This window comes from Oncorhynchus clarkii, chromosome 4, assembly GCF_045791955.1.
Source record: "Oncorhynchus clarkii lewisi isolate Uvic-CL-2024 chromosome 4, UVic_Ocla_1.0, whole genome shotgun sequence".
NCBI lineage: Eukaryota > Metazoa > Chordata > Actinopteri > Salmoniformes > Salmonidae > Oncorhynchus > Oncorhynchus clarkii.
The window spans coordinates 56,359,709-56,386,567 of NC_092150.1; the positions used below are offsets into that span (position 1 = coordinate 56,359,709).

A 26,859-nucleotide genomic window follows, 5' to 3' on the forward strand; every position below is an offset into this window, starting at 1 on the left:
TGGCTTACCGGCCCCTGCCTGCCGTGACTTGTCGTTTGCTTGCCCCTGTTGTTGCAATAAACATTGTTACTTCAACAGTCTGCACTTTCCTCCCCTGGAGCGCTACCATGGAGATTCCAGAACTTTCCGGGCCTTTCTCGTTTCTTTGTTCCCCTCGGCTTGCTCGAAGATAGCGTACATTATTACGCTGGCGGTGTGGGAGCAACAATCCGCCATCTGCCTCAGTCTGGAGGTATTTGTGGCGGAGGTGAGAAGTTTGAGGCCCCGGTGTCTGGGAGAGAGGCTAACCGGAAGTTGCTTCGGAGTTCCGCACGCTAGCAACAGAGGGTACCTGGAACCCGGAAGCGCTGTTCAACACGTTCCTGCGTGGATTATCGGAGGAGGTAAAGGATGAGCTGGCAACCCGAGAACTACCGACGGCTCTCGACTCACTCATCGCTTTAACCATCCAGATCGATGGTCAGCTACGGGAACGTAGGAGGGAGAAGAGGTTCGATTGCGGTCCCAATCGCTCACTTTAGGGATCCCACCTTGCATCGGATGATCTCCGGAAGTCCCCGTTGTCTACGTCCCCGAGAGATCCAAGCTCACCCGAGTCCCTCCAAGAGCCTCCGGAGACTGCCGATTCACTTCTTCCCAAGCCGATGCAGGGCTAGGCTGTCTCCAGCCGAACGAGTAAGCAGACTTGAGACCTAGTTGTCTGCATTGCAGTAATGCAGGTCATTTTGTCTACCTGTCCCTTCAAGAGACCTAGCTCATTCGTTGGAGTGAGTACTCTGGTGAGCCTTAAAGATCATTTTTCGTCTCCCCTTGCTCGCCCCCCTCTCCATGCCACTGGTATGCCGTGATCTGTTTCACTTGTGCTTGTCTCCACCCCCCCTCAGGTGTCACCCATCTTCCCCACTTATCCCCTGGGTATGTATGCCTGTGTTTTCTGCCTGTGAAAGTTCATCTTGTTTGTTCAATTCAACCAGCGTTTTGTGTCTCAGCTCCCACTTTTTCCAGTCTCTTTTCTCGCCCTCCTGGTTTTGACCCTTGCCTGTCCTGACTCCAAGCCCACCTGCCTGTCACCCGGGACCTTTGCTCCTACTCTGGATTATCGACCCCTGCCTGCCTTGACCTGTCGTTTTGCCTGCCCCTCTTGCAATAAACATGGTTTCTTCAACAGTCTACCTGAAACCTGATACTTATGGCTTGGGGGTAGAAGTTGTTAAGGAGCTTTTTTGTCCTCGACTTGGTGCTCCGGTACCGCTTCCTGTGCGGTAGCAGAGAGAAGTCTGTGACTTGGGTGACTGGAGTCTTTGATAATTTTTTGGGCTTTCCTCTGACACAGCCTAGTACAGTATATAGGTCCTGGATGGCAGGAAGCTTGGCCCCAGTGATGTACTGGGCCGTACACACTATCCTCTGTAGCGCCTTACGGTCAGAAACCGAGCAGTTGCCATACCAGGCGGTGATGCAACCGGTTAGGATGCTCTCGCTGGTGTAGCTGTATAACTTGGTGTTTTTGGACCATGATGGTTAGTTTGTGATTTGGACACCAAGGAACTTAACTCTCAACCCGCTCCGTTAACGTTTATGGGGCCTGTTTGGCCAGTCATTTCTTATAGTCCACAATCAGCTTTTTTTTGTCTAGTTCACATTGAGGGTGAGGTTGTTGTCCTGGCACCACACTGCCATGTCTCCGACTTCCTCCCTATAGGCTGTCTCATCGTTGTCGGTGTTGTGTTGTCAGAATTTTTAAAGATGGTTTTGGAATCATGTTTGGTCGTAGGTGAACAGGAAGTACAGTAGGGGCCCAGGGTTGACATGTTGTTGCCTGATTTGTTGTAGGCTCATGTTTCAGCAGCCTATAATCTGCAACTGGTTGCTTGTTTTATTTTCCCACTGTTAGTCATTTTACCAAAATGCTGTTTGTATGTCTCTTTAAATGATGCTGGTGTTCAATCACTCAATGCCTGTTTCTTTTCACAACAGGTCTGTAAAACTTTAATTTAATAATTTCTCATATATCCTCAACAACTCTATTTGTACTAGCCTATAGTTGAACATAATCTGCTACCCTTTGCATTGATGAAAAGTAATGTTAAGGCCTACAGTGCTTTCCATGGTCAGGAGCTCACTGGAGCTGAGTAACATCACCTCAAAGTGTCTACTGCTTGAGCTCCTGTTCCTCTTGTAGAATATTAGTTCAAAAGTATTGTGGAGCTTATGCACCTAAATATAAACAGTACCATCACCCAAAATAAATTCAGCCAACTATTTTAGTCCAAATCAAGTACTGAATGTTTAAAACAAAATACAGTATCCTATATTTTAAAATGATTGAAAACAAAACCTTAGCCCTGGTCATTATATTATGCTAAATCGTTTTTTTCTTTCTTTTTCAAAACCGTAAGACATTTGCTGGAAAGTACATCTGGTTTCAGGACATATGTACAGTATCCTTGTTTATTAAGAGAGTAAAGGATTGCATCACTGCAATTTCCTCTTTACTACAAGTGGCCTGTTTCTGTACATCAGACTACATGTGGTGCGCTCTGACCTGTAGTTTCACTTCAGGATTTATCTCCGATATATACTGTTCTATTTTAATCCTGCTCAACTATTGGTCGGTGTACAGTTATGAAACCTCCCAAACCCCTTTCACTGCGCTTCATATGTTGAGTTTGTACAAGGACGTGTGATTCTGACGCGCGCTATTCCTCAACCACACAAATAGAAACGAAAGTCTGGTCATGCAAATATACACGTGCATTTAATATTTTGCTTTTGTTTGGTTATGACACCCTGGCTATTTTGTTATGCCCCGTTTAAACTAGGAAGGGGCATTGCGCGGTGAAACATTGTAAACCATTGGGCTTGTTCAGCCCACGAAGTGAGGAATTTGTGTATGGAGGTCCATGATTGTCGAATTTGGTAACAAAACAATGAATTTCTCTTTAGCTACGTGAGGCTTATTTGATCGAATAGAAGTTTGCTTATGGTTGGGTAGTTACAAATGCACTGATATAGGTGGACACGTGTCATTTCGGCAACTTTGAAAAAACAACCATCTTGAGTTGTGCTGTTGTCAGGGAGAGGTCTCATGGATATAACCCGTATTTGCGTGGAGAATTCCCATTTAAAGGCTTCCATCATTTTAAAGTAGTCAACTAGTTAAGGATTCCTATGAGTTTGGAGAAATCAACCAATTAAGAAGAAAATGGACTAGTTGAAAATAGAGATTGCCTTAATGGCACTTGCCCATGCTGTCACAGATGCTATAATAGCACAGATACAAAGATTAATCCTCTATGGCCTGTTTTTCACTCGGGTATCTGCCCTGTCATTGGCTGGAACTGTCCCACCTGATCTTGCCGCCTCCTGCCTGCCTTCCATCATTCAGGGCATATATTTCCATTTTTGAGCGGTCACCCGAATATCTTGTCAATATAATAGACCATCTTTGGCTTGTTTTGTTGAATGAAGCAACCGACTGCAGACGAAAGTCGAGAAGTGAAGTCTGGGGAGGTGCGTCTGCTACAGCCGAAAGTCGGAGACTGGTGTGAGTTTTCCAACATCAAGGCTCAGTGCAACATGGCCGTGTTGCCATTGTTTCTAAAAATGTTTATTTGTAATGTCGAAATAAACAGGTCTCCAACTACCATATCACACACAAACCATTTGTAAAAATGTGCTTGCATTGTACTACCAATTGGGGAGAGACTCATATCACATTAAATGTACATATCCACTGTATACATATGAATCGCAGCAAAGTTGCTTCCTGTTTCAGTCACATCGTTGGTCTCGTTTGCATGGGTCAAACAAATACACTAATGATTGGTTGAAAATGTGTGCCTCTCAGAATGCAGGCGATGGCTGAGGGGTAACTGCAAAAAATTGACGTCAACTACAGTTGAAACTAAATTACCTTTGATCACATGGATGTTATGCAGTCGACATGTAGGCACATTTTGGCCAATTGTTATCCCCATAATGTAACGAACTTTGAAAGGTGGCGACCAACGATGGTCACAGAGTTGACAAAAGTATCCGCTCGAACACACCCATTCACTTTCAATGGAAGGAAAGCAAGAGAAGCGGAGTGGGCGGAAACCATTGACAGAAGGTTTTCACCAACAACTAATTTGGCAGGATAATTTACACCCTCATTTTCAACAAGGGCACACGGAGAAATGTGCAGGGGATTGCGGGAACCCTGCTATCTGTAGAAAAATGTGAGCTCTGCTCTATTTCAAGCAAAGCATTTGTCAAGAGGATGCCGCCTCTGGTCAAAACCCACTGTGGGCGAGGGAACTGAACAGGGCAGGGGCTAAAGTTGGGAAAGCTGAACGTTATCTTCCTTACTATTGCGATGCTAGTGACCAATCGAAGCAAACCAATCATAGCTCATCATAGCTTCCAACCCCGACTGGATTGGCTAACAATGGCTGTTGACACTACCTAGCTCGCTTACACAATATATACAGCGCATTCAGACCCCTTAAATGTTCCACATTTTGTTATGTTACAGCCTTATTCTAAAATGGATTCAATAGTTTCCCCCTTTATCAATGTACACACATTACCCCATAATGGCAAAGCAAAAACAGGTTTTTAGACATTTTTGCACATTTATTAAAACTAAAAAACTATCACATCTACATAAGTATTCAGACCCTTTACTATGAGACTCGGAATTGCGCTCAGGTGCATCCTGTTTCCATTGAACACATTTGAGATGTTTCTACAACTTGATTGGAGTCCACCTGTGGGAAATTCAATTGATTGGACATGTATTTGAAAGGCACACACCTGTCTATATAAGGTCCCACAGTTGACAGTGCATGTCAGAGCGAAAACGAAGCCATGAGGTCGAAGGAATTATCTGTAGAGCTCCGAGACAGGATTGTGTTGAGGCAGAGATCTGAGGAAGGGTACCAAAAAATGTCTGCAGCATTGAATGTCCCCAACAACACAGTGGCCTCCATCATTCTTAAATGGAAGAAGTTTGGAACCACCAAAACTCTTCCAAGAGCTGGCCACCTGGCCAAACTAAGCAATCGGGGGAGATGGGCCTTGGTCTGGGAGGTGATCAAAAACCTGATGGTCATTCTGACAGAGCTCCAGAGTTCCTCTTTGGAGATGGGAGAACCTTCCAGAAGGACAACCATCAGGCCTCTATTCGTAGAGTGGCCAGATGGAAGCCAGTACTCAGTGGAGTTTGCCAAGCTGAATGCCAAGCATCACATCTGGAGGATACCTGGCACCATCCCAAGCGGTGTAGCATGGTGGTGGCAGCAGCATGCTGTTGGGATGTTTTTTGGCGACAGAGACTGGGAGACTAGTCAGGATTCATGGAAAGATAAACGGAGCAAAGTACAGAGAGATCCTTGATGAAAACCTGCTCCAGATCGCTCAGGACCTCAGCCTGGTGTGATGGTTCACCTTCTAACAGGACAAAGACCCCAAGCACACAGCCAGGACAACACAGGATTGGCTTCGGGACAAGTCTCTGAATGTCCTTGAGTGGCCCAGCCAGAGCCCGGGCTTGAACCAAATCGAACATCTCTGGAGAGACCTGAAAATATATATGTATCGAAGCTTCCCATCCAAGCTGCCAGAGCTTGAGAGGATCTGCAGAGAAGAATCGGAGAAACTCCCCAAATACAGGTGTGCCAAGCATGTAGCGTCATACCCAAGAACATTTGAGTTTGTAATCATGCCAAAAGTGCTTCATCAAAGTACTGAGTAAAGGGTCTGAATACTTACATAAATGTGATATTTCAGTTTTTTGTTATTACATTTGGAAAAATTTCGACAAACCAGTTTTTGCTTTGTTATTATGGGTTATTGTGTGTAGATTGACGAGGGGGGAAAAAACATTTAATCAATTTTAGAAAAAGGCTGTAACGTAAATTTTTTTAGAAAAAGTCAAGCGGTCTGAATACTTTCCGAATGCACTGTATCACCCTTTCCCCTATGCCTCTGTACTGGTACAGATCTACTACTCACACCACTCCTTTCAGGATCCCTCCACCTTGACACATCTTCCTCTACTTTCTTCACTGTCTCAGCATACAACAATTTCTGCACAACTCTAACCCTGAAACTCAATCTTCCTCTCTCGCACTGGACATTTCTGATCCCCAGCCCCATGGGCACTCTTACAGTTAACACATACCAATACTTTCCCCAATGCTACACATTCCTTTGTCTCATGCCCTTCTATACACTTCTCACACCTAGGATTCTCCCTCCTACACACTGCTGCCACATTCCCATAAGCTTGACATCTGTAACAGCGTAATTCCGGAACAAACGCTCGTACGGGATAACTTATATATCCTAACATCACTTTGGCGGGCAAAGACTCAACATCAAAACTCAAAAGAACAGACGACTTTTGTTTCACTACTCACGCTACCCTATCTGCGTTGCACTAAGCGACGAGTATCATCTTCCCCTTCAGTTGATCAGCTTTCACATTTACAGCTACCCCAGTAATCACTCCTTTTCTTGAGAGCAAAACAATTCACATCTCTTGTCCCCATTGGTTTAACGCAGAGCACCTGCTCCCTCTGACCAGCAGAAACACAACAAATTATCACCAGACCACTTCTGGTTGCCTTCACCATTCCACAGCACCCAACTTTGTTTTCATCCACCATGAAACCACAAATGGATCAGCCAAGAATATGTCTCCTTATGATAATTAATACTGCACTTCTCCTGACGTACATCTTGTTATTGCCCTCTCAAGGGATGCAATTTCTTGTTCTCAGCTCCTACTGTCTTTGCTAAGGCTAATGTCTGCCGGACTTTGTGGTTCATTATGAGCAGACAATACACAGGTAGTCGAAAATTTCTAATTCTACCAGTGAAATGAAAATGTGCTAGTTCTAGCTTGTGGTTTGGATAATTGTGATGTCTAGGATAAAAATGTCTATGATAAAAAGAGCCATGCTGAAATTCCCCTTTAAAATAATGTGTCCCTATTATTAAAAAAAATGAGTTGTTGGCATATATATCCCTACTGTAAATAATTTTGGGGGGGCGGGCTGTCTTTATTCACTTTTCTACAAGCTTGCATGACTTCAGTTCTTAGTACGTGTCATTGATGGGAGTTGCTGGAGTACGAATGACAAACAGGAACTCGTGCAAGCAGGCGGTAATAGTAGGAGCGCTGAAGTGAGCGGTGCAGCCATATTTCCGTGCTTCGAGTTCAGCAGAGGGGAGTATCCGCGGCTGCAGCCTTGCCATATAACCATCTCATCTCAAATCACACCTGCTCTGGTAAGACATTCTACAAAGTAACAAAGTATAGCGTTATCTATACATCGAATATTTATGTGAACGCGAGGCTGTTGAGCAGAATAGGGATGCTCACTACTTTGTTTCCGCACTTGTTGCAGCACTTTTGCTGCCTCTTCCCTATAAAGGGAAAAACATCCAACAGGTGTCTGGGATTATTGTAGTGGGGATGTGGCTTGGTAGAAGGCTAGTAGTTGAAGGTTAAATAGAGTGCATGTGTAAAAATGTATCCTTGATGCAACGGCTACATTTTAGTCGTATTTAAAAAAAAAAAATCCAGAATCCTAAATTATAGCCTATTCGAGTCGGGTCAAATAATTCCCTTTTCGATAATATCATGACATTTTACAAAAAAGTGGCTATGCCAAATTCACTGATTAGCCGAGTAAACTAGCAGTTTTAGGTTAGCTGTAGATTTGGGTTTGGTCGGTGGACTCGACACGTTTTATTTGAACAGAACAAGCAGAAAAATCCCTACCATACGCGTGGAACATTGTATCTATTTTAACACACGTCGTGTAGTCTAACCGAGTCGGGTTTGTTACTTTTGAAATATGTGTATCTTCTTCAGAAGTTAATCAAGCTCCTGGCTATCTTGTGATTCCAACTGATGAAGTTGTTACATTTGTAACAGACCCTAATCGCAACAAGTAATTCTGTAAGTGTCTGTCCCTGGCGGATAGACGACTTTGTATCCGCGTTACACCCAGTAGTAGCCAAGATGAAATTGGAAAATGTATCTGTTGTACACGGTGCAGCATATAGGCTACATCGAACGTCCACCTCACCATTTTTTATCCAAGCAAGGTTGATACAGTTGTGGTGCTGAAGTAAGGATCACACCTCGATGCGGTTATGGTGCTCAAGTAAGATATTTACCGAGAAGGGTGGAGACTTTTTATTATGGTGTTTTTGTGATTTATGGAATAGGCTCGCTTAATCTAAACTTCCATATTTATGACTAATGGCTGTACAAGGGCAGCGTCAACCAGTCTCTATTTCGCAGCAGCGTTTAAAGCAGGAAGGGTAGTCCCATTTGACTAAGTATCACCCGGGTGGCTAAAACTCGTTTTTCCTCTTTCGCTCCCTCTGACAGGAAGGCACTGTGGAAACCATCCGAGGTATTTGGAAACCAAAGTGACAGCTCCGCGCACAGACCCAGGAGAAGGAAACAAGATGCCGAAAGCTGTAAGTATTGCTGTAGTTTTATTTATTTCAAAGCTTTTCATGTGTTTCTGAGTTGCCTGAAACTATGCTTGGTAACTATGAGACGTTGCCAGTCATGAGTCGAGATGGGAGTAACCCAGGCAAGCAAGAGACTTATTGCCACGATGTCTACACGTGATGAGAGGAGGTATTCATGGCAGTCTAGCGATAGGGGCTATTTGTGTTGTAAACATGTATAATGTTTCTATGATTTCATTTGTACTGTCACTTGTAGATGAAAATGAGAACTTTGTCCTCACTTACAGAAATACATTCTCCTGAATTGAGAATATTGAATATGAGAATAAGTGGCCTCTTGTAAGTGATCACACTTCTGAATATGTGGTTTCTCACATGAAGTTGAGTCATTTTTCACAACCTCTTTTATACCTAATGTAATATCTTAGCAGTGACTTACCAAGGTACACAACGGCCCAGCTTTTTGTTGAAAATTTGTCTTTGAAAGCAATTCCCACAAGTGTAGTAAAACAATGGACTTTCATTACTTTAGCTAGAGAGGAAGTAAAGGATCATCTGACCTAAATGACCAGAGAAATAAAATGTTTATTTGATTTATATGGAATATCACACCAGCCTCTAAAATCATGTGCTGTGCTTCAACTGAGACATTTCTTCTTTGCTTTTCCCGGGGTGCTAATAGCTGTAACGGTGTGTGATCTAGAGAGAAGTTGATAGTTGAACAGTACACTGTATTGTATTTACAGTTAGTCCCCCATTTGTCCAAGACACTCCCTAGTCGACGACTCGAGGAGTAACAAAGAGTGTTGGTTTGTTTAGAAATTGCCCTAGGGTTAAGAGAGTCACACTAAACTGGGAAGTAGTGACATCATCAGTGTGGTGCTGGCTGCATGACACAGTTGCACTTTCTGTCACTCCTCTGTTAGGCACAAAACTTGAAAACCCTGCCTAATGGCTGATTGTTTCCTTTTCCATGATATCAATGAGGCATAATCATTGACTTACTGCCACTGGCTCACTTCTCTCAACATGAATGACTGAAACTTAAGTTAGAGCAAGGAATTAAATATTACAATGGCAAGTTATTACTAAGTTTGAAGTCTATTTTTAATGAACTTGGTCTTACATTTTTTGTTTTGACGTCAATCGTTTTGCAACTCAAATTAATCCTCAAAATGCTGAGTTGTTTAATTCATAGCATTGGTTGGTCAACATAGGTGTTTACGTTTTGGCTGTGGCTGCTACACACTGACTGGAAGGGCTTTCTAGAAAACGGACAGTTTCACTGACGTGATCTTATTGAGATTCTCTATTGTGCTTTGTGACACAAAATCCTTTTTACTGTGAAAGGTGCGTGTTAAACATTTCTCTATTATATAGAGCTAGTAGAGTAGGCTCGAGTTAATATGGTTAAGAAGAGAAAGAAATCTGACAAAAGAAAGTTGAGCAGCTGAGATTGAGATCCTGGTTTGGTCTCACTTCTCCCTCTGGCTCGAGTTACACTTGTTAGAATAACACATTATCACCAAGTGTGGGACAGTGTTCACTCCTTGGCTTTCCCTAAATCCTCTTTCTGTGCAGTCGCGGCCCCTTGAACATCCATGTGACAGTCAGACAACACAGCCACACAAGCCGTGGCCTTAACCAACACATACTGTATGGGTGTTCCCTCCTTCTGTCCGAAACCCATTGCTAACAATTTGTTCTCTTCAATAATTGATAATACAATGATATAATGATGCCTGCTGTTACACCCTCTGGGCATGTCACTGAATAGTCGTCATGTTAGCACTTACCACATCATTATATATTTAGACATTATATAGTATTTAGTTCCTAATAGAAGTTAATACACTGTTTAGTCAACAAGTTGGCCAAGCTGAGGTACTGGGCCCAGGTCTGCGAAACGAATCCACATATTAGAGGTTTCAGTCCTAAATACCTTAATGAAAGGGGCGCAGTAGGGGTGTATACTACCCCCTTGCCGGTCTCCATGGGACCTAGTGCAGGGAGGTAGTGCACTGCATGTCAGCAGGTTGCACCCAGCACATTGGTTGTTTATGGCTATATGGCTCCAAGCCATGTAAACCATGCACGTGGTTACATATTGAATGGTTCACAGCACAGGGGAATGCAGGTGATGACCACCATTCGGGACCAACTCATTAACCAGTGAAGGGTGTTATATACTAGACAGTGGGGAAGTGAGAGTCACTGTAGTTACTTTAAGGAGTGTTTGCTCCTGTAGGGTTACGCAGATGCAAACTGGTACTTGTTAGTTTGTTATAGGCAGGCAGGCAGGCATAGTTAAAAAGTTGGATAGCTCTTTGCATACAATATTAGATGATTAATATATTTAGATCCTTTTCGAGTCAGTTGGGACGTTTGCTGTCATTAGTCTACCTCTCTTGTGTTTTCAGAATAAGAATTGAAATGTGGGTCTTTGTCCAGTTTATTTTTAGCATTAATGTCATGTTTTCTGGTAACGTTCTGAGTAGAGGACCAAAAAAAGCCAATACCGATTTAATCGGCCATTTTTTTTTATTTTGTTTATATTTGTAATAATCACAATTACAACAATACTGAATTAGCACTTATTTTAACTTAATACATAAATACAATCAATTTAGTCTCAAATAAAGAATGAAACATGTTCAATTTGGTTAAATAATGCAAAAACAGTGTTGGAGAGGAAAGTAAAAGTGAAATATGTGCCATGTAAAAAAGCCAACGTTTAAGTTCCTTGCCTAGAACATATGAAAGCTGGTGGTTCCTTTTAACGAGTCTTCAATATTCCCAGTTAAGAAGTATTAGGTTGTAGTTATTATGGGAATCATAGGACTATTTCTCTCTATACCATTTGTATTTCATGTACCTTTGACTATTGGATGTTGTTATAGGCACTAAAGTATTGCCAGCCTAATCTCTGGAGTTGATATGTTTGAAGTCATGAACAGTGGTGTGCTTAAAGCATTGCGAAGAGCTGCTGGCAAACGCAGGAAAGTGCTGTTTGAATGAATGCTTACGAGCCTGCCGCTGCCTACCACTGCTCAGTTAGACTGCTCTATCAAATCAGACTTAATTATAAACACACAGAAATTAATATGGTCAAATCCGGAAACTATCATTTCGAAAACAAAATGTTTATTCTTTCAGTGAAATACGGAACCGTTCTGTATTTTATCAAACGTGTGGCATCCATAAGTCTAAATATTGCTCTTATTGCACAACCTTCAATGTTATGTCATAATTATGTAAAATTCTGGCAAATTAATTACGGTCTTTGTTAGGAAGAAATGGTCTTTACACAGTTCGCAACGAGCCAGGCGGCCCAAGCAGCTGCATATATCCTGACTCTGCTTGCACTGGAACGCAAGAGAAGTGACACAATTTCCCTACTTAATATTGCCTGCTAACATGAATTTCTTTTAACTAAATATGCAGGTTTAAAAAAAACACTTGTGTATTTATTTTAAGAAAGGCTTTTATGTTCATGGTTAGGTACATTGGTGCAACGACAGTGCTTCTTTCACAAAATTCGCTTTTGTTAAATCATCACCCATTTGGCAAAGTAGGCTGTGATTTGATGATAAATTAACAGGCACCGCATTGATTATATGCAACGCAGGACAAGCTAATTAAACTAGTAATATCATCAACCATGTGTAGTTAACTAGTGATTATGTTAAGATTCATTGTTTTCTATAAGATAAGTTGCTAGCTAGCATTACACTTATCTTGGCTCCTTGCTGCACTCGCGTAACCGGTGGTCAGCCTGCCACGCAGTCTCCTCGTGGATTGCATTGTTATCGGCCATAATCGGTGTCCAAAAATGCTGATTTACCGATTGTTATGAAAATTAGAAATTGGCCCTAATTAATCGGCCATGCCAATTAATCGGTCAACCTCTAGTTCTGACTGAATGCCTTCACTGACTTGCATGAGATCAGATGTCAGTTTCAGTTTGCCTGTGTGTGCATGCATACATACGTGTGTGCAGTGGTTCCCACTCGTTCCACTCTCTGTTGGTCTGGGCTTGTTATCTTAAGGTTTCCATGGCAGAGCAGCCGCACACAAGCTTAAGATCACCATGCACAATGCCAAACGTCAGCTGGAGTGGTGTAAAGCTCACCGCCATTGGACTCTGGAAACGTGTTTTCTGGAGTGATGAATCACTCTTCATCAAATGTTATCGGTCACATACACATGTTTAGCAGACGTTATTGCGGGTGTAGCGAAATGCTTGTGTTTCTAGCTCCAACAGTGCAGTAATATCTAACAATTTCACAACAGTTCACACAAATCTAAAGGAATGGAATTAAGAATATAAATATTTGGACGAGCAATGTCGGAGCGGCATAGACTAAAATACAGTATAGACATATGAAATGAGTAATGTAAACATTATTAAAGTGACCATCTGGCAGTCCGACCGACATATCTGGGTTTGGCGGATGCCCAGAGAACACTACCTGCCCCAATGGATAGTGCCAACTGTAGAGTTTGGTGGAGGAGGAATAATGGTCTGGGGCTGTTTTTCATGGTTTGGGCTAGGCTCCTTGGTTCCAGTGAAGGGAAATCTAAACACTACAGCAAACAATGACATTCTAGACGATTCTGTGCTTCCAACTTTGTGGCAACAGTTTGGGGGAAGGCCCTTTCCTGTCTCAGCATGACAATGCCCCTGTGCACAAAGCGAGATCCATACAGAAATGGTTTGTTGAGATTGGTGTGGAAGAACTTGACTGGCCAGCACAAAGCCCTGACCTCAACCCCATCAAACAGCTTTGGGATGAATTGGAACACCGACTGCGAGCCAGGCCTAGTCACCCAACATCAGTGCCCAACCTCACTGCTCTTGTGGCTGAATGGAAGCAAGTCCCCGCAGCAATTAGGGATGCACCGATATGACATTTTTTGTCCAATACCGATATCTGATATTTTCCTTGCTAAAAAAAAATGATGCCGATAACCGATTTAACATTTTAGCATCCTTTTTTAAGCATTATAGTACAGTTAAATAGTTGAAACAAAGTGTAGTATGTTCAGTTAGGAACGGATTGTTTAATAACTTGTAAATTACAAAAAAACACACATTAGATATTCATGACACACATATTTTAGCTGCCCGGCATTACAAAGATGGTTAAGTTACTGGTTGCTCTTCTTTACTATCCAATCCTGACTGTATGGAGAAACTTAAATGATTTGAAAGAAATATTGGTTTAAACTAAAATGCAGTTAATCATGTTAGCTTTAATCGTTTGAAAAAATGTCTGTCTCTAGGCTGTCATGAACTGCTATAAATGGCACAACTTAAACTTTTCAAGTGTGCTCAAATGACATGACTAGTAAAATGAGAGCAACATTTCAACACTTTCATCTTTCATTTTAGAATAAAAAAATAAATAAAAAAAACACCTTTGTTTTACATTAAATTAAAATCTTGACCGTGGCCTCTTCTGTTGTGGGTCCTCTTCTTTGGTTCGCCCTGTCACTGTCTGTTTCCATCTTGTCCAGCTGTGTCTAACATTTCACGTTAAACCCTGTTTCTTTACTGCATCGAAGTAGTGGTTCTTGTACCTAGCATTGAGCATTAAAGCGGCTCAGAGAGAATGCCACCGAATCACTTATTCACAGCCTCTAGTAGAGTACTTTTGCAAGTTTTAAACCCACGGTCTGTGTCGGCAGTTTTGTTGAGAAGGCGTTTCAATGCCATGACAGAGGGTATCACGTCTGGTGCAGTTCATGAGCTTATTTCTTGAGTCAGTTGTTCGAATGGAGCTAGGAGTGTGTTCATGCTTTCAATGAGAGTCCACTGATTTGTACTGATTGTTGCAGGTAACTCATAGTCAGCTGCGTACACGCCAAGCACTCCATGTAAAAAGGCTCTCCATGTAAAAAGTACTGTTCCATCTGGTGGAAATGTCTTGCTTAAGCCTTTTGGTTTTCACTCCAAGCTGCTCCTGTATTGCTTGTGTGCTAGATGTGAGTGTTTTAAAATGGCCCACTAACTTCCTACCTGTTGCCACTGTCAGATATGCTACGTTGGGCCAAAACACCTTAGTTCACAGCCAGTTGGAGCATGTGTGCCATGCATGGCAAACTGGCTACTCCGCATTCTTCCAAAGCCTTTACATGCATTATCACGTAGCACAGCATGTACTTTGTTCTTGGGGATTTTCCAAGTTTCAAACATTTTCTCAAATGCCATTTAAAATGGCAGCAGTGGTATGCGAACCAGCACATTCTTGAGCATGCAAAAGTTTTAGAACACCTACTCGTTCAAGGGTTTTTCTTTATTTTTACTATTTTCTACATTGTAGAATAAAGTGAAGACATCAAACTATGAAATAACACATACTGTATGGAATCATGTAGTAATCAAAAAAGTGTTAAATTTTTTAAAATATGTTTGAGTATCTTAAAGTAGCCACCCTTTGCCTTGATGGCAGCTTTGCACACCCTTGGCATTCTCTCAACCAGCTTCACCTGGAATGCTTTTCCAACTGTCTTGAAGGAGTTCCCACATATGCTGAGCACTTGTTGGCTGCTTTTTCTTCACTCTGCGGCAAACTCATCCCAAGGTCTGGTGATTGTGGAGGCCAGGCCATGTGATGCAGCACTCAATCACTCTCCTTCTTGGTCAAATAGCCCTTACACAGCTTGGTTGTGTGTTGTCATTGTCCTGTTGAAAAACAAACGAGTCCCACAAAGTGCCAACCAGATTGGATGGTTTATCACTGCCGAATGCTGTGGTAGCCATGTTGGTTATGTGTGCCTTGAATTCTAAATATATCATAGTATATCACATCACCTCCTCCATGCTTCATGGTGGGAACCACACATGCAGAGATCATTCGTTCACCTACTCTGTGTATCACAAAGACACAGCGGTTGGAACCAAAAATCTTAAATTTGGACTCATCAGACCAAAGGACAGATTTATACCACTCTAATTTCCATTGCTTGTGTTTCTTTGCCCAAGGAAGTCTCTTCTTATTGGTGTCCTTTTTAGTAGTGGTTTCTTTGCAGCAATTCGACCACGAAGGCCTGAATCACGCAGGCTCCTCTGAACAGTTGATGTTGATGTCTGTTACTTGAACTCGGTGAGGCATTTATTTGGGCTGCAATTTCTTAGTGGTAACTCTAATGAACTTATCTTCTGCAACAGAGGTAACTCTGGGTCTTCCTTTCCTGTGGTGGTCCTCATAAGAGCCAGTTTCATCATAGCGCTTGATGGTTTTTGCGACTACATTTGAAGAAACTTTCAAATCTCGAAAGGAAAGAAATTACACAAATGTACTTTTAACAAGGCACACCTGTTAATTGAAATGCATTCCAGGTGACTACCTCATGAAGCTGGTTGAGAGAATGCCAAGAGTGTGCAAAGCCGTCATGGCAAAGAATGACTACTTTGAAGAATCTCAATTATGAAATATATTTTGATGTAACACTTTTTTTGGTTACTACATGATTCCATTTGTGTTGTTTTGATGTCTTCATTATTATTTTACAATGTAGAAATGAGTAAAAAATAAAGAGACCCTTGAATGAGTAGATGTGTCCAAACTTGACTGGTACTGTGTGTGATATTTATTTACATTTGAGTCATTTAGCAGATGCTCTTATCCAGAGCGACTTACAGTAGTGAGTGCATACATTGTCATACTTTTTTTTTGTACTGGTCCCCAGTGGGAATCTAATACAGAACCCTGGCGCTGCAATTGCCATGTTCTACCAACCTGTGCTAAACGGTACTGGATTCCAGTCCATTTCCCCAACTTAGCTGATCCGGTGTCAGTTGAACTTTGTGTTCACATGGAAGATTACTTTCTGGCTCCTTTACACAGCTGACCTGGAGTCAGTTTGACTCTGCAGTCTGGAAGCTGGGGTCCATTAAAATTCATAGTGGTGCAGGAGAGGGACCACTGGGGAGGCCAAGCTGAAAAGGGATCTTTGTTTTGCTGTGTAAATAGTTTTTTTTTCTCTTTTCCCTCGCTATTTTGGACGCTGTTTCCTATAGAAGCTCCTCCCCTCCAGGTTTGGTGGTGATAATATCAGCCCTTTTGTTCAATATAGAAAATATAGCATTTTGAAATGAGTAGGTACTTGCTAAATTTGTCTAACATGTTCATTTTCTGTTGTAACATATTTTGCTAGTTTGCCCTACTGAACAACCCTTGAACCTCTACCACTCCTATTGTTTGGACTCCTACACGCAGACTAGCCCAGTCACAACTGCAAAATGGGGCTGCTCACAACAATCAATATGTAGATTAGGCTTTTCTGATGAAAAAAAATAACCTTTCATGCGCTTTTCTCTTGTAGTCAATTCACTTTAAGTTGTTCTTTCTATGGAGTCATTTATTTGGCCATATCTACTGCCATAGTCAAGTCAGATATTATGTATAGGCTCAGTATGTAGCCGGAGGCAGCTAAACATCATGGCAGTGAGTAAATAGTCCAGTCAGTCAGAGCCCAGGCCCCAGCCCAGAAGACATCCCGTTAGACCGTTTCCAGTGGGCGTCATTGAGTTTGCTCACTTCAATTTCACCAGACCAGCTGCTTGAGGAAATGGTAGACTGCAGGCCTTGAGGCGAGTAGAGTACTGCCGAGGCGAGCCTTACTCCCTCTACCCTTGGCCTGCAGCCATCCTCCCTTGCCTCCGCCGAACACACCAGTACCACCTGGAGCAGATCAACAGAAAGAGACCAGATCATCACCACCAGAACCAGAGGAGTGGAGGAAGGACTAAAGACACCAACCTACACCTGGAGTGAGCATCCCACAGAGGGGTGCCTCCATTGAACTCTGTTACGGGGTACCAGGTGTGTCTGCTTGCTCTGAGGTTGTCCATCCTCCCCATGCAGGACCGGAGCAGACCAGTGACCAGACAACCCCCAAGACCCGAACACTCAATCCGGACAGTTTTATTTCCATCTCTTCATTCAAAGACTCAATCATGGATACTCTTACTGACAGTTGTGGCTACTTCAAGTGATATAGTTGTCTCTTCCTCCTTGCCCTTTGTGCTGTTGTCTGTGCCCAATAATGTTTGTACAATGTTTTGTGCTGCAACCGTGTTGTGCTGCTGTCATGTTGTGTTGCTACCATGCTGTGTTGTCATGTGTTGCTGCCATGCTACTTACTGTATGTTATCTTAGGTCTCTCTTTATTTAGTGTTGTGGTGTCTCTCTTGTTGTGGTGTTTTGTTATATTTTATTCTTAATTCCAGCCCCCCCCCCGTAGGAGGCCCTTTGTTAGGTCGTCATAGTAAATAAGAATTTGTTCTTAACTGACTCGCCTAGTTAAATAAATAAAAACAGCCTCAATGGCATTCACAATGGCCAGGAGATGACAGAAAACACCAAACACTCTGTTGGCAGCAGTCTCCCTCATACCGGAGTCCACACACATCTCTATAGGGTTGTCAGTGCACACCAATAACCTGGGTAAATACTGGTAAATACATTTTCTCAACTGAAACATTAGCCCTAGAAGCGAAAGGTGTAGGACTAGGGTTTGTTAGTGAGCTTACAATGCTGATATTGTAATGAATATTATATATTGTAGCAGGAATTTGATGAGAACTAACCTACATGGAATTAAGTCTTTGTAGTCTTTCAATCTTGATGTCATGCCTGATTCATGGAAATCAGAGGGCGCCCTCGTTGCGACATACTATATTTCAAAAACCATTTACCTCAGTGGACCTCCTTAAGCAGGCAGTCATGCCAGGTTTTTTTCTGGGTCAAAAATGGGTGTAGGTGGTGGGTGTGACGGGGGTGTGGCAATGGGCTCGGTCAGCGCAGCTGTATTTTAAACTTGTTTTTAATCCTGCAATTCTACACATTGTTCCATGAAGCTGAGATGCATTTTAGCAGGTTTAAAGCTAGTTTCCTGCAATTCTACACATTCTGCCATGGAGCCGAGGAAAAATGTTGCAGCAATTTTCCTGCGATTTTAATTTTATTTTACATTATGCATTGTGCCATGACTAATGTTTTTTTGCTTAAACATATAACAAAATCGATATTGCTAAATTCATTGTTTTACAGACAGAAATAGCTCATGAAACATGTTACCAACACTTTACATGTTGCGTTTTATATTTTTGTTCAGTGTCCTATCATTTATTTTATGAGTCTATAAGCATTCCTGCATGCTCACCTCATAAGGCAGGCCTAAAAAAACAAGGACTTGCCATGTTTGTGCGGCATACAGTTGGTCAGTCTTATCAATTATTAACCAAAGAACGGAATGGCATACCTTTTCTCTCAAAACGGAAGTAAATGAGTGGCCATTGTCAATACAGGCTAAACTCCTGATTAGCTGGTCTGTGTCGAATGGTTATGACACTATTGGAGATGACACTATCTCCGTTAGGGGTTCCCTTCTAAAATCAACCATGTTCCTTTTACTGTAACTAACTACAGCTGCTATGGCACCCCTCAGAGCCTTTCCTCTCTAGGTTTCTTTCAATGTTCCTGCCTTCTAGGGAATGTTTCCTAGCCACTGTGCCGTTACTCTTTGGGGCTTTAGGCTGGGTATCTGTGTAATGAACTTTGACAACTGCTGATGTAAAAAAGGCTTTATAAAATACATTTGATTGAATCTGACTATAGGCCTACATGTGCAGTAGGGGTTTTCACAACCATACACCAGTTTACCACACTAGCTAATGTGTGAAATCTGAAACGAGACCAGGATTAAGTATTTAAAGTGAAACGTGATTTTCACACTCAGTTCCCTCTGATCAGTCTTTCTGTCTATTACGAGACCTTTTTGTTTTTATTTGATTTAACTAGGCAAATAAACACATGATCTGTTTAGTCTGTACATATCATCCCCTTTGAAGTACAGTACATTTATTTTTTGTACATTACTCTACAGTTGCTCATTCATTGTTACTTCCTAAAGCGTTTGAACACCTACAGTTGAAGTCGGAAGTTTACATGCACTTAGGTTGGAGTCATTAAAACTTGTTTTTCAACCACTCCACAAATGTCTTGTTAACAAACTATAGATTTCTGTTCATCTGTACAATAGTGGCAAGTATATGCACCATGGGACCACGCAGCCGTCATACTGCTCAGGAAGGAGACGAGTTCTGTCTCCTAGAAATGATTGTACTTTGGTGCGAAAAGTGCAAATCAATCCCAGAACAACAGCAAAGGACCTTGTGAAGATGCTGGAGGAAACGGGTACAAAAGTATCTATATCCACAGTAAAACGAGTCCTATATCGACATAACCTGAAAGGCCGCTCAGCAAGGAAGAAGCCACTGCTCCAAACTGCCATTAAAAAAAAGCCAGACTACAGTTTGCAACTACACATGGGGACAAAGATCGCACTTTTTGGAGAAATGTCCTCTGGTCTGATGAAACAAAAATAGAACTGTTTGGCCATAATGACTATCTTTATGTTTGGAGGAAAAAGGGGGAGGCTTGCAAGCTGAAGAACACCATCCTAACTGTGAAGCACAGGGTGGCAGCATCATGTTGTGGGGGTGCTTTGCTGCATGAGGGACTGGTGCACTTCACAAAATGGATGGCATCATGAGGAGGGAAAATTGTGGATATATTGAAGCAACACAGAATTTGTGGGCAGAACTGAAAAAGCAAGCAAGTGAGCGTGTGCGAGCAAGGAGGCCTACACACCTGACTCAGTTACACCAGCTCTGTCAGGATGAATGGGCCAAAATTCACCCAACTTATTGTTGGAAGCTTGTTGAAGGCTACCCAAAACATTTGACCCAAGTTAAACAATTTAAAGGCAATGTTACCCTCAGTATTTAGTATGTAAACTTCTGACCCACTGGGAATGTGATGAAAGAAATAAAAGCTGAAATAAATAATTCTCTCTTCTGACATTTCACATTCTTAAAATAATTTTGTGATCCTAACTGACCTAAAACAGGGAATTTTTACTAGGATTAAATGTCAGGAATTGTGAAACTGAGTTGAAATGTATTTGGCTAAGGTGTATGTAAACTTCCAACTTCAACTGTATCTCTCTTTTACTAAATATTAAATACCAATGTTTTTGTGTTACTAATGTCTTTCTGTCATGTCTCTGTCCCCTCAGGTCAATGTTCGCGTCACCACCATGGACGCTGAGCTGGAGTTTGCCGTTCAGCCCAGCACCACTGGCAAACAGCTCTTTGACCAGGTCAGGGTTAACTGTACACTAATGACTGTCATATTAACACAGATATAGGATCTTAATTTGAGTCAGTTTGCTACAACAGGAAATAACCTTGTAGAAATGTGAATTATAATGTGGATTATAATTAATGGACTTTTTTTTAGGGGTCGATCATTTTCTTTCATAAGGTAAAATCAAGTCTGAAATGTCAAATTGGAAATGACATATTACATATATTTAAATGTCCTGCATTGCAGGAAAGTTCTCCTGCAACAGGGTAATCAAATTAAGATCCTACATCTGTAGCCACACGTTTAGTATTGTTATCAGTAGTAACACAACCTGTACCAACACCACAAGTATGTATAGCAGGTTTTTTGCTTTGCAATAATTCTCCATTACTGTAATAAGACAATCCATTTAGTGAGGCTTTCTAGGTGTGTGTGTGTGTGTGTGTGTTGGTCCTGCTCCAGTGACCCACCCTGAACCCTACTCCCCCACCTCTGTCTTCATACCTCCAGGCATGTCCTGTCCCCACACACACTCATTAATGTTCTCAAGGAAGGTTTCAAGAGATTTTAGCTGGAACTGTTCTTATCAGACCTTCCCTTCTCTCCTGGAACCATGACGACCATGACCAGGAATGGTGCTGTGCTAAGAGCCAAGAGTTTACGGAAACTGATTAACGATAGTGTGAGAAAACGGAGTATGATGAAAGTCTTTACTTTGATCAGATTACAATATATATATATAGTGGGGCAAAAAAAGTATTTAGTCAGCCACCAATTGTGCATGTTCTCCCACTTAAAAAGATGAGGCCTGTAATGTTCATCATAGGTACACTTCAACTATGACAAAGTGAGAAGAAAAAAAATATTTTTTTAATGTATTTATTTGCAAATTATGGTGGAAAATAAGTATTTGGTCACCTACAAACAAGCAAGATTTCTGGCTCTCATCAGACCTGTAACTTTTTCTTTAAGAGGCTCCTCTGTCCTCCACTCGTTACCTGTATTAATGGCACCTGTTTGAACTTGTTATCAGTATAAACGACACCTGTCCACAACCTCAAACAGTCACACTCAACTCCACTATGGCCAAGACCAAAGAGCTGTCAAAGGACACCAGAAACAAAATTGTAGACCTGCACCAGGCTGGGAAGACTGAATCTGCAATAGGTAAGCAGCTTGGTTTGAAGAAATCACCTGTGGGAGCAATTATTAGGAAATGGAAGACATACAAGACCACTGATAATCTCCCTCGATTTGGGGCTCCACGCAAGATCTCACCCCGTGGGGTCAAAATGATCACAAAAACGGTGAGCAAAAATCCCAGAACCACACGGGACCTAGTGAATGACCTGCAGAGAGCTGGGACCAAAGTAACAAAGCCTACCATCAGTAACACACTACGCCGCCAGGGACTCAAATCCTGCAGTGCCAGACGTGTCCCCCTGCTTAAGCCAGTACATGTCCAGGCCCGTCTGAAGTTTGCTAGAGAGCATTTGGATGTTCCAGAAGAAGATTGGGAGAATGTCATATGGTCAGATGAAACCAAAATATAACTTTTTGGTAAAAACTCAACTTGGAGGACAAAGAATGCTGAGTTGCATCCAAAGAACACCATACCCACTGTGAAGCATGGGGGTGGAAACATCATGCTTTGGGGCTGTTTCTCTGCAAAGGGACCAGGACGACTGATCCGTGTAAAGGAAAGAATGAATGGGGCCATGTATCGTGAGATTGAGTGAAAACCTCCTTCCATCAGCAAGGGCATTGAAGATGAAACGTGGCTGGGTCTTTCAGCATGACAGTGATCCCAAACACACCGCCCGGGCAACGAAGGAGTGGCTTCGTAAGAAGCATTTCAAGGTCCTGGAGTGGCCTAGCCAGTCTCCAGATCTCAACCCCATAGAAAATCTTTGGAGGGAGTTGAAAGTCCGTGTTGCCCAGCAACAGCCCCAAAACATCACTGCTCTAGAGGAGATCTGCATGGAGGAATGGGCCAAAATACCAGTAACAGTGTGTGAACCTTGTGAAGACTTACAGAAAACGTTTGACCTCTGTCATTGCCAACAAAGGGTATATAACAAAGTATTGAGAAACTTTTGTTATTGGCCAAATACTTTATTTTCCACCATAATTTGCAAATAAATTCATAAATCCTACAATGTTATTTTCTGGATTTTTTTTTTTTCTCATTTTGTCTGCCATGGTTGAAGTGTACCTATGATTAAAATTACAGGACTCTCATCTTTTTAAGTGGGCGAACTTGCACAATTGGTGGCTGACTAAATACTTTTTTGACCCACTGTATCTGACAATATAATTGACAATATTTCTGAAAGTGAATCTTCCCAACCACTGTCCTTCCCACGGAACCCAGAAATGTATGGTATCTGTTTAAGTCAGTTCCTGACATCAAAGTCAGTTGATGTTGTACAGCATGTTTTCTGTATAACTTTTTTGAGTACAGCGTGTTTGTACGGCATGTTCAGAGGGACAATAGGATAATGATGTATTATCAGATTACTGAGTACTGTGCCTTTAGAAAGTATTCATACCCCTTGACTTATTCCACGTGACTCACCACCTGGATTTGGTCTTATGTAGCAAAATTTGAAATTGTTTTTGTTACATTGCTAGAAAGTAGAGACTCAGAGCTACAAAATGGTATATCATATACTGCATTTTTTTAGGAACAATGGGAAAGTAATTCTGCTTTGAAAGTTGATACACTTGTAACCTCACTTTTGAGAAAAGGGCCTTTGAATGTTTTGGTACTTACTGGAGAGCCCTTCTTTGTCTACAGCCATTCAGCAATGTTCACACCCTCTTAAGCCAGCCCCACCCATTTCTTTAAGGATTCACATGTGAGGTCGTTTGCTTGTGTAGTTAAGACTAAATGTGGTAAGTAGCCTACAATAAGGAAACATTTCAGGTAAAGTGTCCAGATGTAAAGAACTTAATAGAAAACGACTGAAGTAAAAGTAACTCACCCATTAAAATACTACTTGAGTAAAAGTATAAAAATATTTGGTTTTAAAAATACTTATGTATCAAAAGTAAATGGAATTGCTAAAATGTACCTCTTAGAACCACCCATCCCGGATCCGGTATATTTGTCATCAGCAACGCTGAATAGCGTAACAGTCAAATAATATTACTAGAAAATATTCATGAAATCACAAGTGAACTATAGCGAGACACAGCTTAGCCTTTTGTTAATCACCTGTCGTCTCAGATTTTGAAATTATGCTTTACAGCGAAAGCAATACAAGCGTTTTAAGTTTATCGATAGCATAACAAAACAATAAGTACACCTAGCATCAGGTAACTTGGTCACGAAAAATCAGAAAAGCAATCAAATGAATCGTTTACCTTTGATCATCTTCGGATGTTTTCACTCACGAGACTCGCAGTAAGACAGCAAATGTTCCTTTTGTTCCATAAAGATATTTTTTATATCCAAAAACGTCCGTTACTTTGGTGCGTTATGCCCAGGAATCCACCGTAAAGAGCGGTCACGACAACACAGACACAAATTCCAAATTATATCCATAACGTACACAAACATGTCAAACATTTTTTATAATCAATCCTCAAGGTGTTTTTCAAATATCTATTCGATAATATATCAACCGGGACAGTTGGCTTTTCACTAGGACCGGGAGTAACAATGGCCGCCTTTCTCTTTTGCGCACAACTCACTCTGAGAGCCCCCACCTGTCCACTTAAGCAATGTGGTCGTTCAAGCTCATTCTTCAAAATAAAAGCCTGAAACTATGTCTAAAGGCTGTTGACACCTTAGGGAAGCCATAGAAAATGGAATCTGGTTGATATCCCTTTCAATGGTCAATAGGGATGCATAGAAACACAGGGTTTTCAAAATAAGAGTCACTTCCTGATTGGATTTTTCTCAGGCTTTCCCCTGCAATATCAGTTCTGTTACACTCTCAGACAATATTTTTACAGTTTTGGAAACTTTAGTGTTTTCTATCCTAAGCTGTCAATTATGCATATTCTAGCATCTGGTCCTGAGAAATAGGCCGTTTTACTTTGGGAACGTTATTTTTCCAAACATACATTTTTTAAATTTATTTATGGATATCAAGGGGCACACTCCAACACTCAGACATAATTTACAAACTAAGCATTTGTATTTAGTGAGTCTGTGTGGTGTATGTCACAATGTTATGACCACACATCAATATTCATTTTATATATCAATATTTTGGTGGATGGGTCTCTACAGAAGGTCTAAACTGTACCGCCTATGGTTACTTGCATAGTAGCAATATCAGAAATGGTGTTAATATAAATCAAATAGTATACAGTATGTACATGAACAATATCAGTAATGATAGTGATAAATGAGGTAGTTGTATGCATACAATCAGAGGTAAAGTGGCTGAGCAGCAGGATAAAAAAAATAATAGTAGCAGCAACGTGTGTGTGTGTGTGTGTGTGTTAGGAGAGAGTCATTTGAATAGAGGGACTGCAGATAGTGCTGATGACTGGTCCGTCCAAACCACGCATGAACAAGGGAATCTATATTCGGAGAGCCTGTTTCTGTCCTGCCCTTGACTTTGGTGCAGGGCATGTGATGTCCATAGCCTTTTCGTCCCTGACCTCCCTGATCTTCTCAAAAATATAAATGTTTGTCTAGCTGTGTCCAGTTCAGGTGGTGCTTGTACAGGCAGACCATCTATGGGAGGAAGGATGTCAGCATTGCGCAGCAACTGAAACCTGGTCCTGACTGAGTCGGAACGCTCCTTGGCGACATCACAAGGCTCCAGAGCATCGAAGCTGTAAAACAGGAAATAACAAAAAAAATGTTGACGACATGCATACCATCAATTCAACAATCAATTCCCAAGTTTAAAAGAATAATAACCGAATACAATGCAATGTAAATGTATTCACCTGAAGTGCTAGTAATGCTTGATCTGAAGCAGCATCCTGAAGTATGAGTCAGGTGTTGTTGCCAGCCATAGCTTTCCACCAGCACCGTACCATCCTCCAGTCCAACCAGCTGTGGAATGTTGACCCCTGTCACAGGGCTGTCCTTCACAATACCAGCAATCTCAGACAAGGTGTTCACTCTGGTCTTTCTGAAGCGCTGCTTGATGAGGCCGAAGCAGAAGTTGGGGGGGAAACTTGGTGTGGTCTGTGATCAGGAAGTGAAGGTCCGGACTAGAGGTCGACCGGTTAATCGGAATGGCCGATTAATTAGGGCCGATTTTCAAGTTTTTATAACAATCGGAAATTGGTATTTTTGGATACCGATTTAGCCGTTTTTTAAATTATATATATATATTTTTACACCTTTTTTTTATTTAATCTTTATTTAACTAGGCAAGTCAGTTAAGAACACATTCTTATTTTCAATGACGGCCTAGGAACGGTGGATTAACTGCCTCGTTCAGGGGCAGAACGACAGATTTTCACCTTGTCAGCTCGGCGGATTCAATCTTGCAACCTTACAGTTAACTAGTCCAACACTCTAACCACCTGATTACATTGCACTCCACGAGGAGACTGCCTGTTACGCGATGCAGTAAGCCAAGGTAAGTTGCTAGCTAGTATTAAACTTATCTTATAAAAAAACAATCAATCAATGATAATCACTAGTTGACTACAAATGGTTGATATTACTAGTTTATCTAGCGTGTCCTGCGTTGCATATAATCAATGCGGTGCGTATCGTTGCTCCATTGTGTACCTAACCATAAACATCAATGCCTTTCTTAAAATCAATACACAGAAGTACATATTTTTAAACCTGCATATTTAGCTAAAAGAAATCCAGGTTAGCAGGCAATATTAACTAGGTGAAATTGTCAATTATCTTGTGTTCATTGCACGCAGAGTCAGTGTATATGCAACAGTTTGCCAGGATTTTACGTAATTATGACATAACATTGAATGTTGTGCAATGTAACAGGAATATTTAGACTAATGGATGCAACCCGTTAGATAAAATACGGAACGGTTCTGTTTTTCACTGAAAGAATAAACGTCTTGTTTTTGAGATGATAGTTTCCAGATTCGACCATATTAATGACCTAAGGCTCGTATTTCTGTCTTATGTTATAACTAAGTCTATGATTTGATAGAGCAGTCTGACTGAGCAGTGGTAGGCAGCAGCAGGCTCGTAAGCATTAATTCAAACAGCACTTTAGTGCATTTTGCCTGCAGCTCTTCATTGTGTGTCAAGCATTGC

At 41.6% G+C, this 26,859-nt stretch overlaps 1 protein-coding gene across 1 annotated transcript in view; it reads left to right on the forward strand.

Annotated features, from left to right (window-relative positions):
* The first annotated feature begins 7,131 nt into the window (after window positions 1–7,131).
* Window positions 7,132–26,859, forward strand: part of LOC139406970 (ezrin-like) — a 56,673-nt gene continuing 36,945 nt past the window's right edge. Inside the window, exons 1-3 of the mRNA XM_071150188.1 lie at window positions 7,132–7,281; window positions 8,396–8,487; window positions 20,575–20,658. Coding sequence (XP_071006289.1) covers window positions 8,476–8,487; window positions 20,575–20,658 — 96 coding nt within the window. The 5' untranslated portion in view covers window positions 7,132–7,281; window positions 8,396–8,475. The remainder of the gene's footprint in view (window positions 7,282–8,395; window positions 8,488–20,574; window positions 20,659–26,859) is intronic.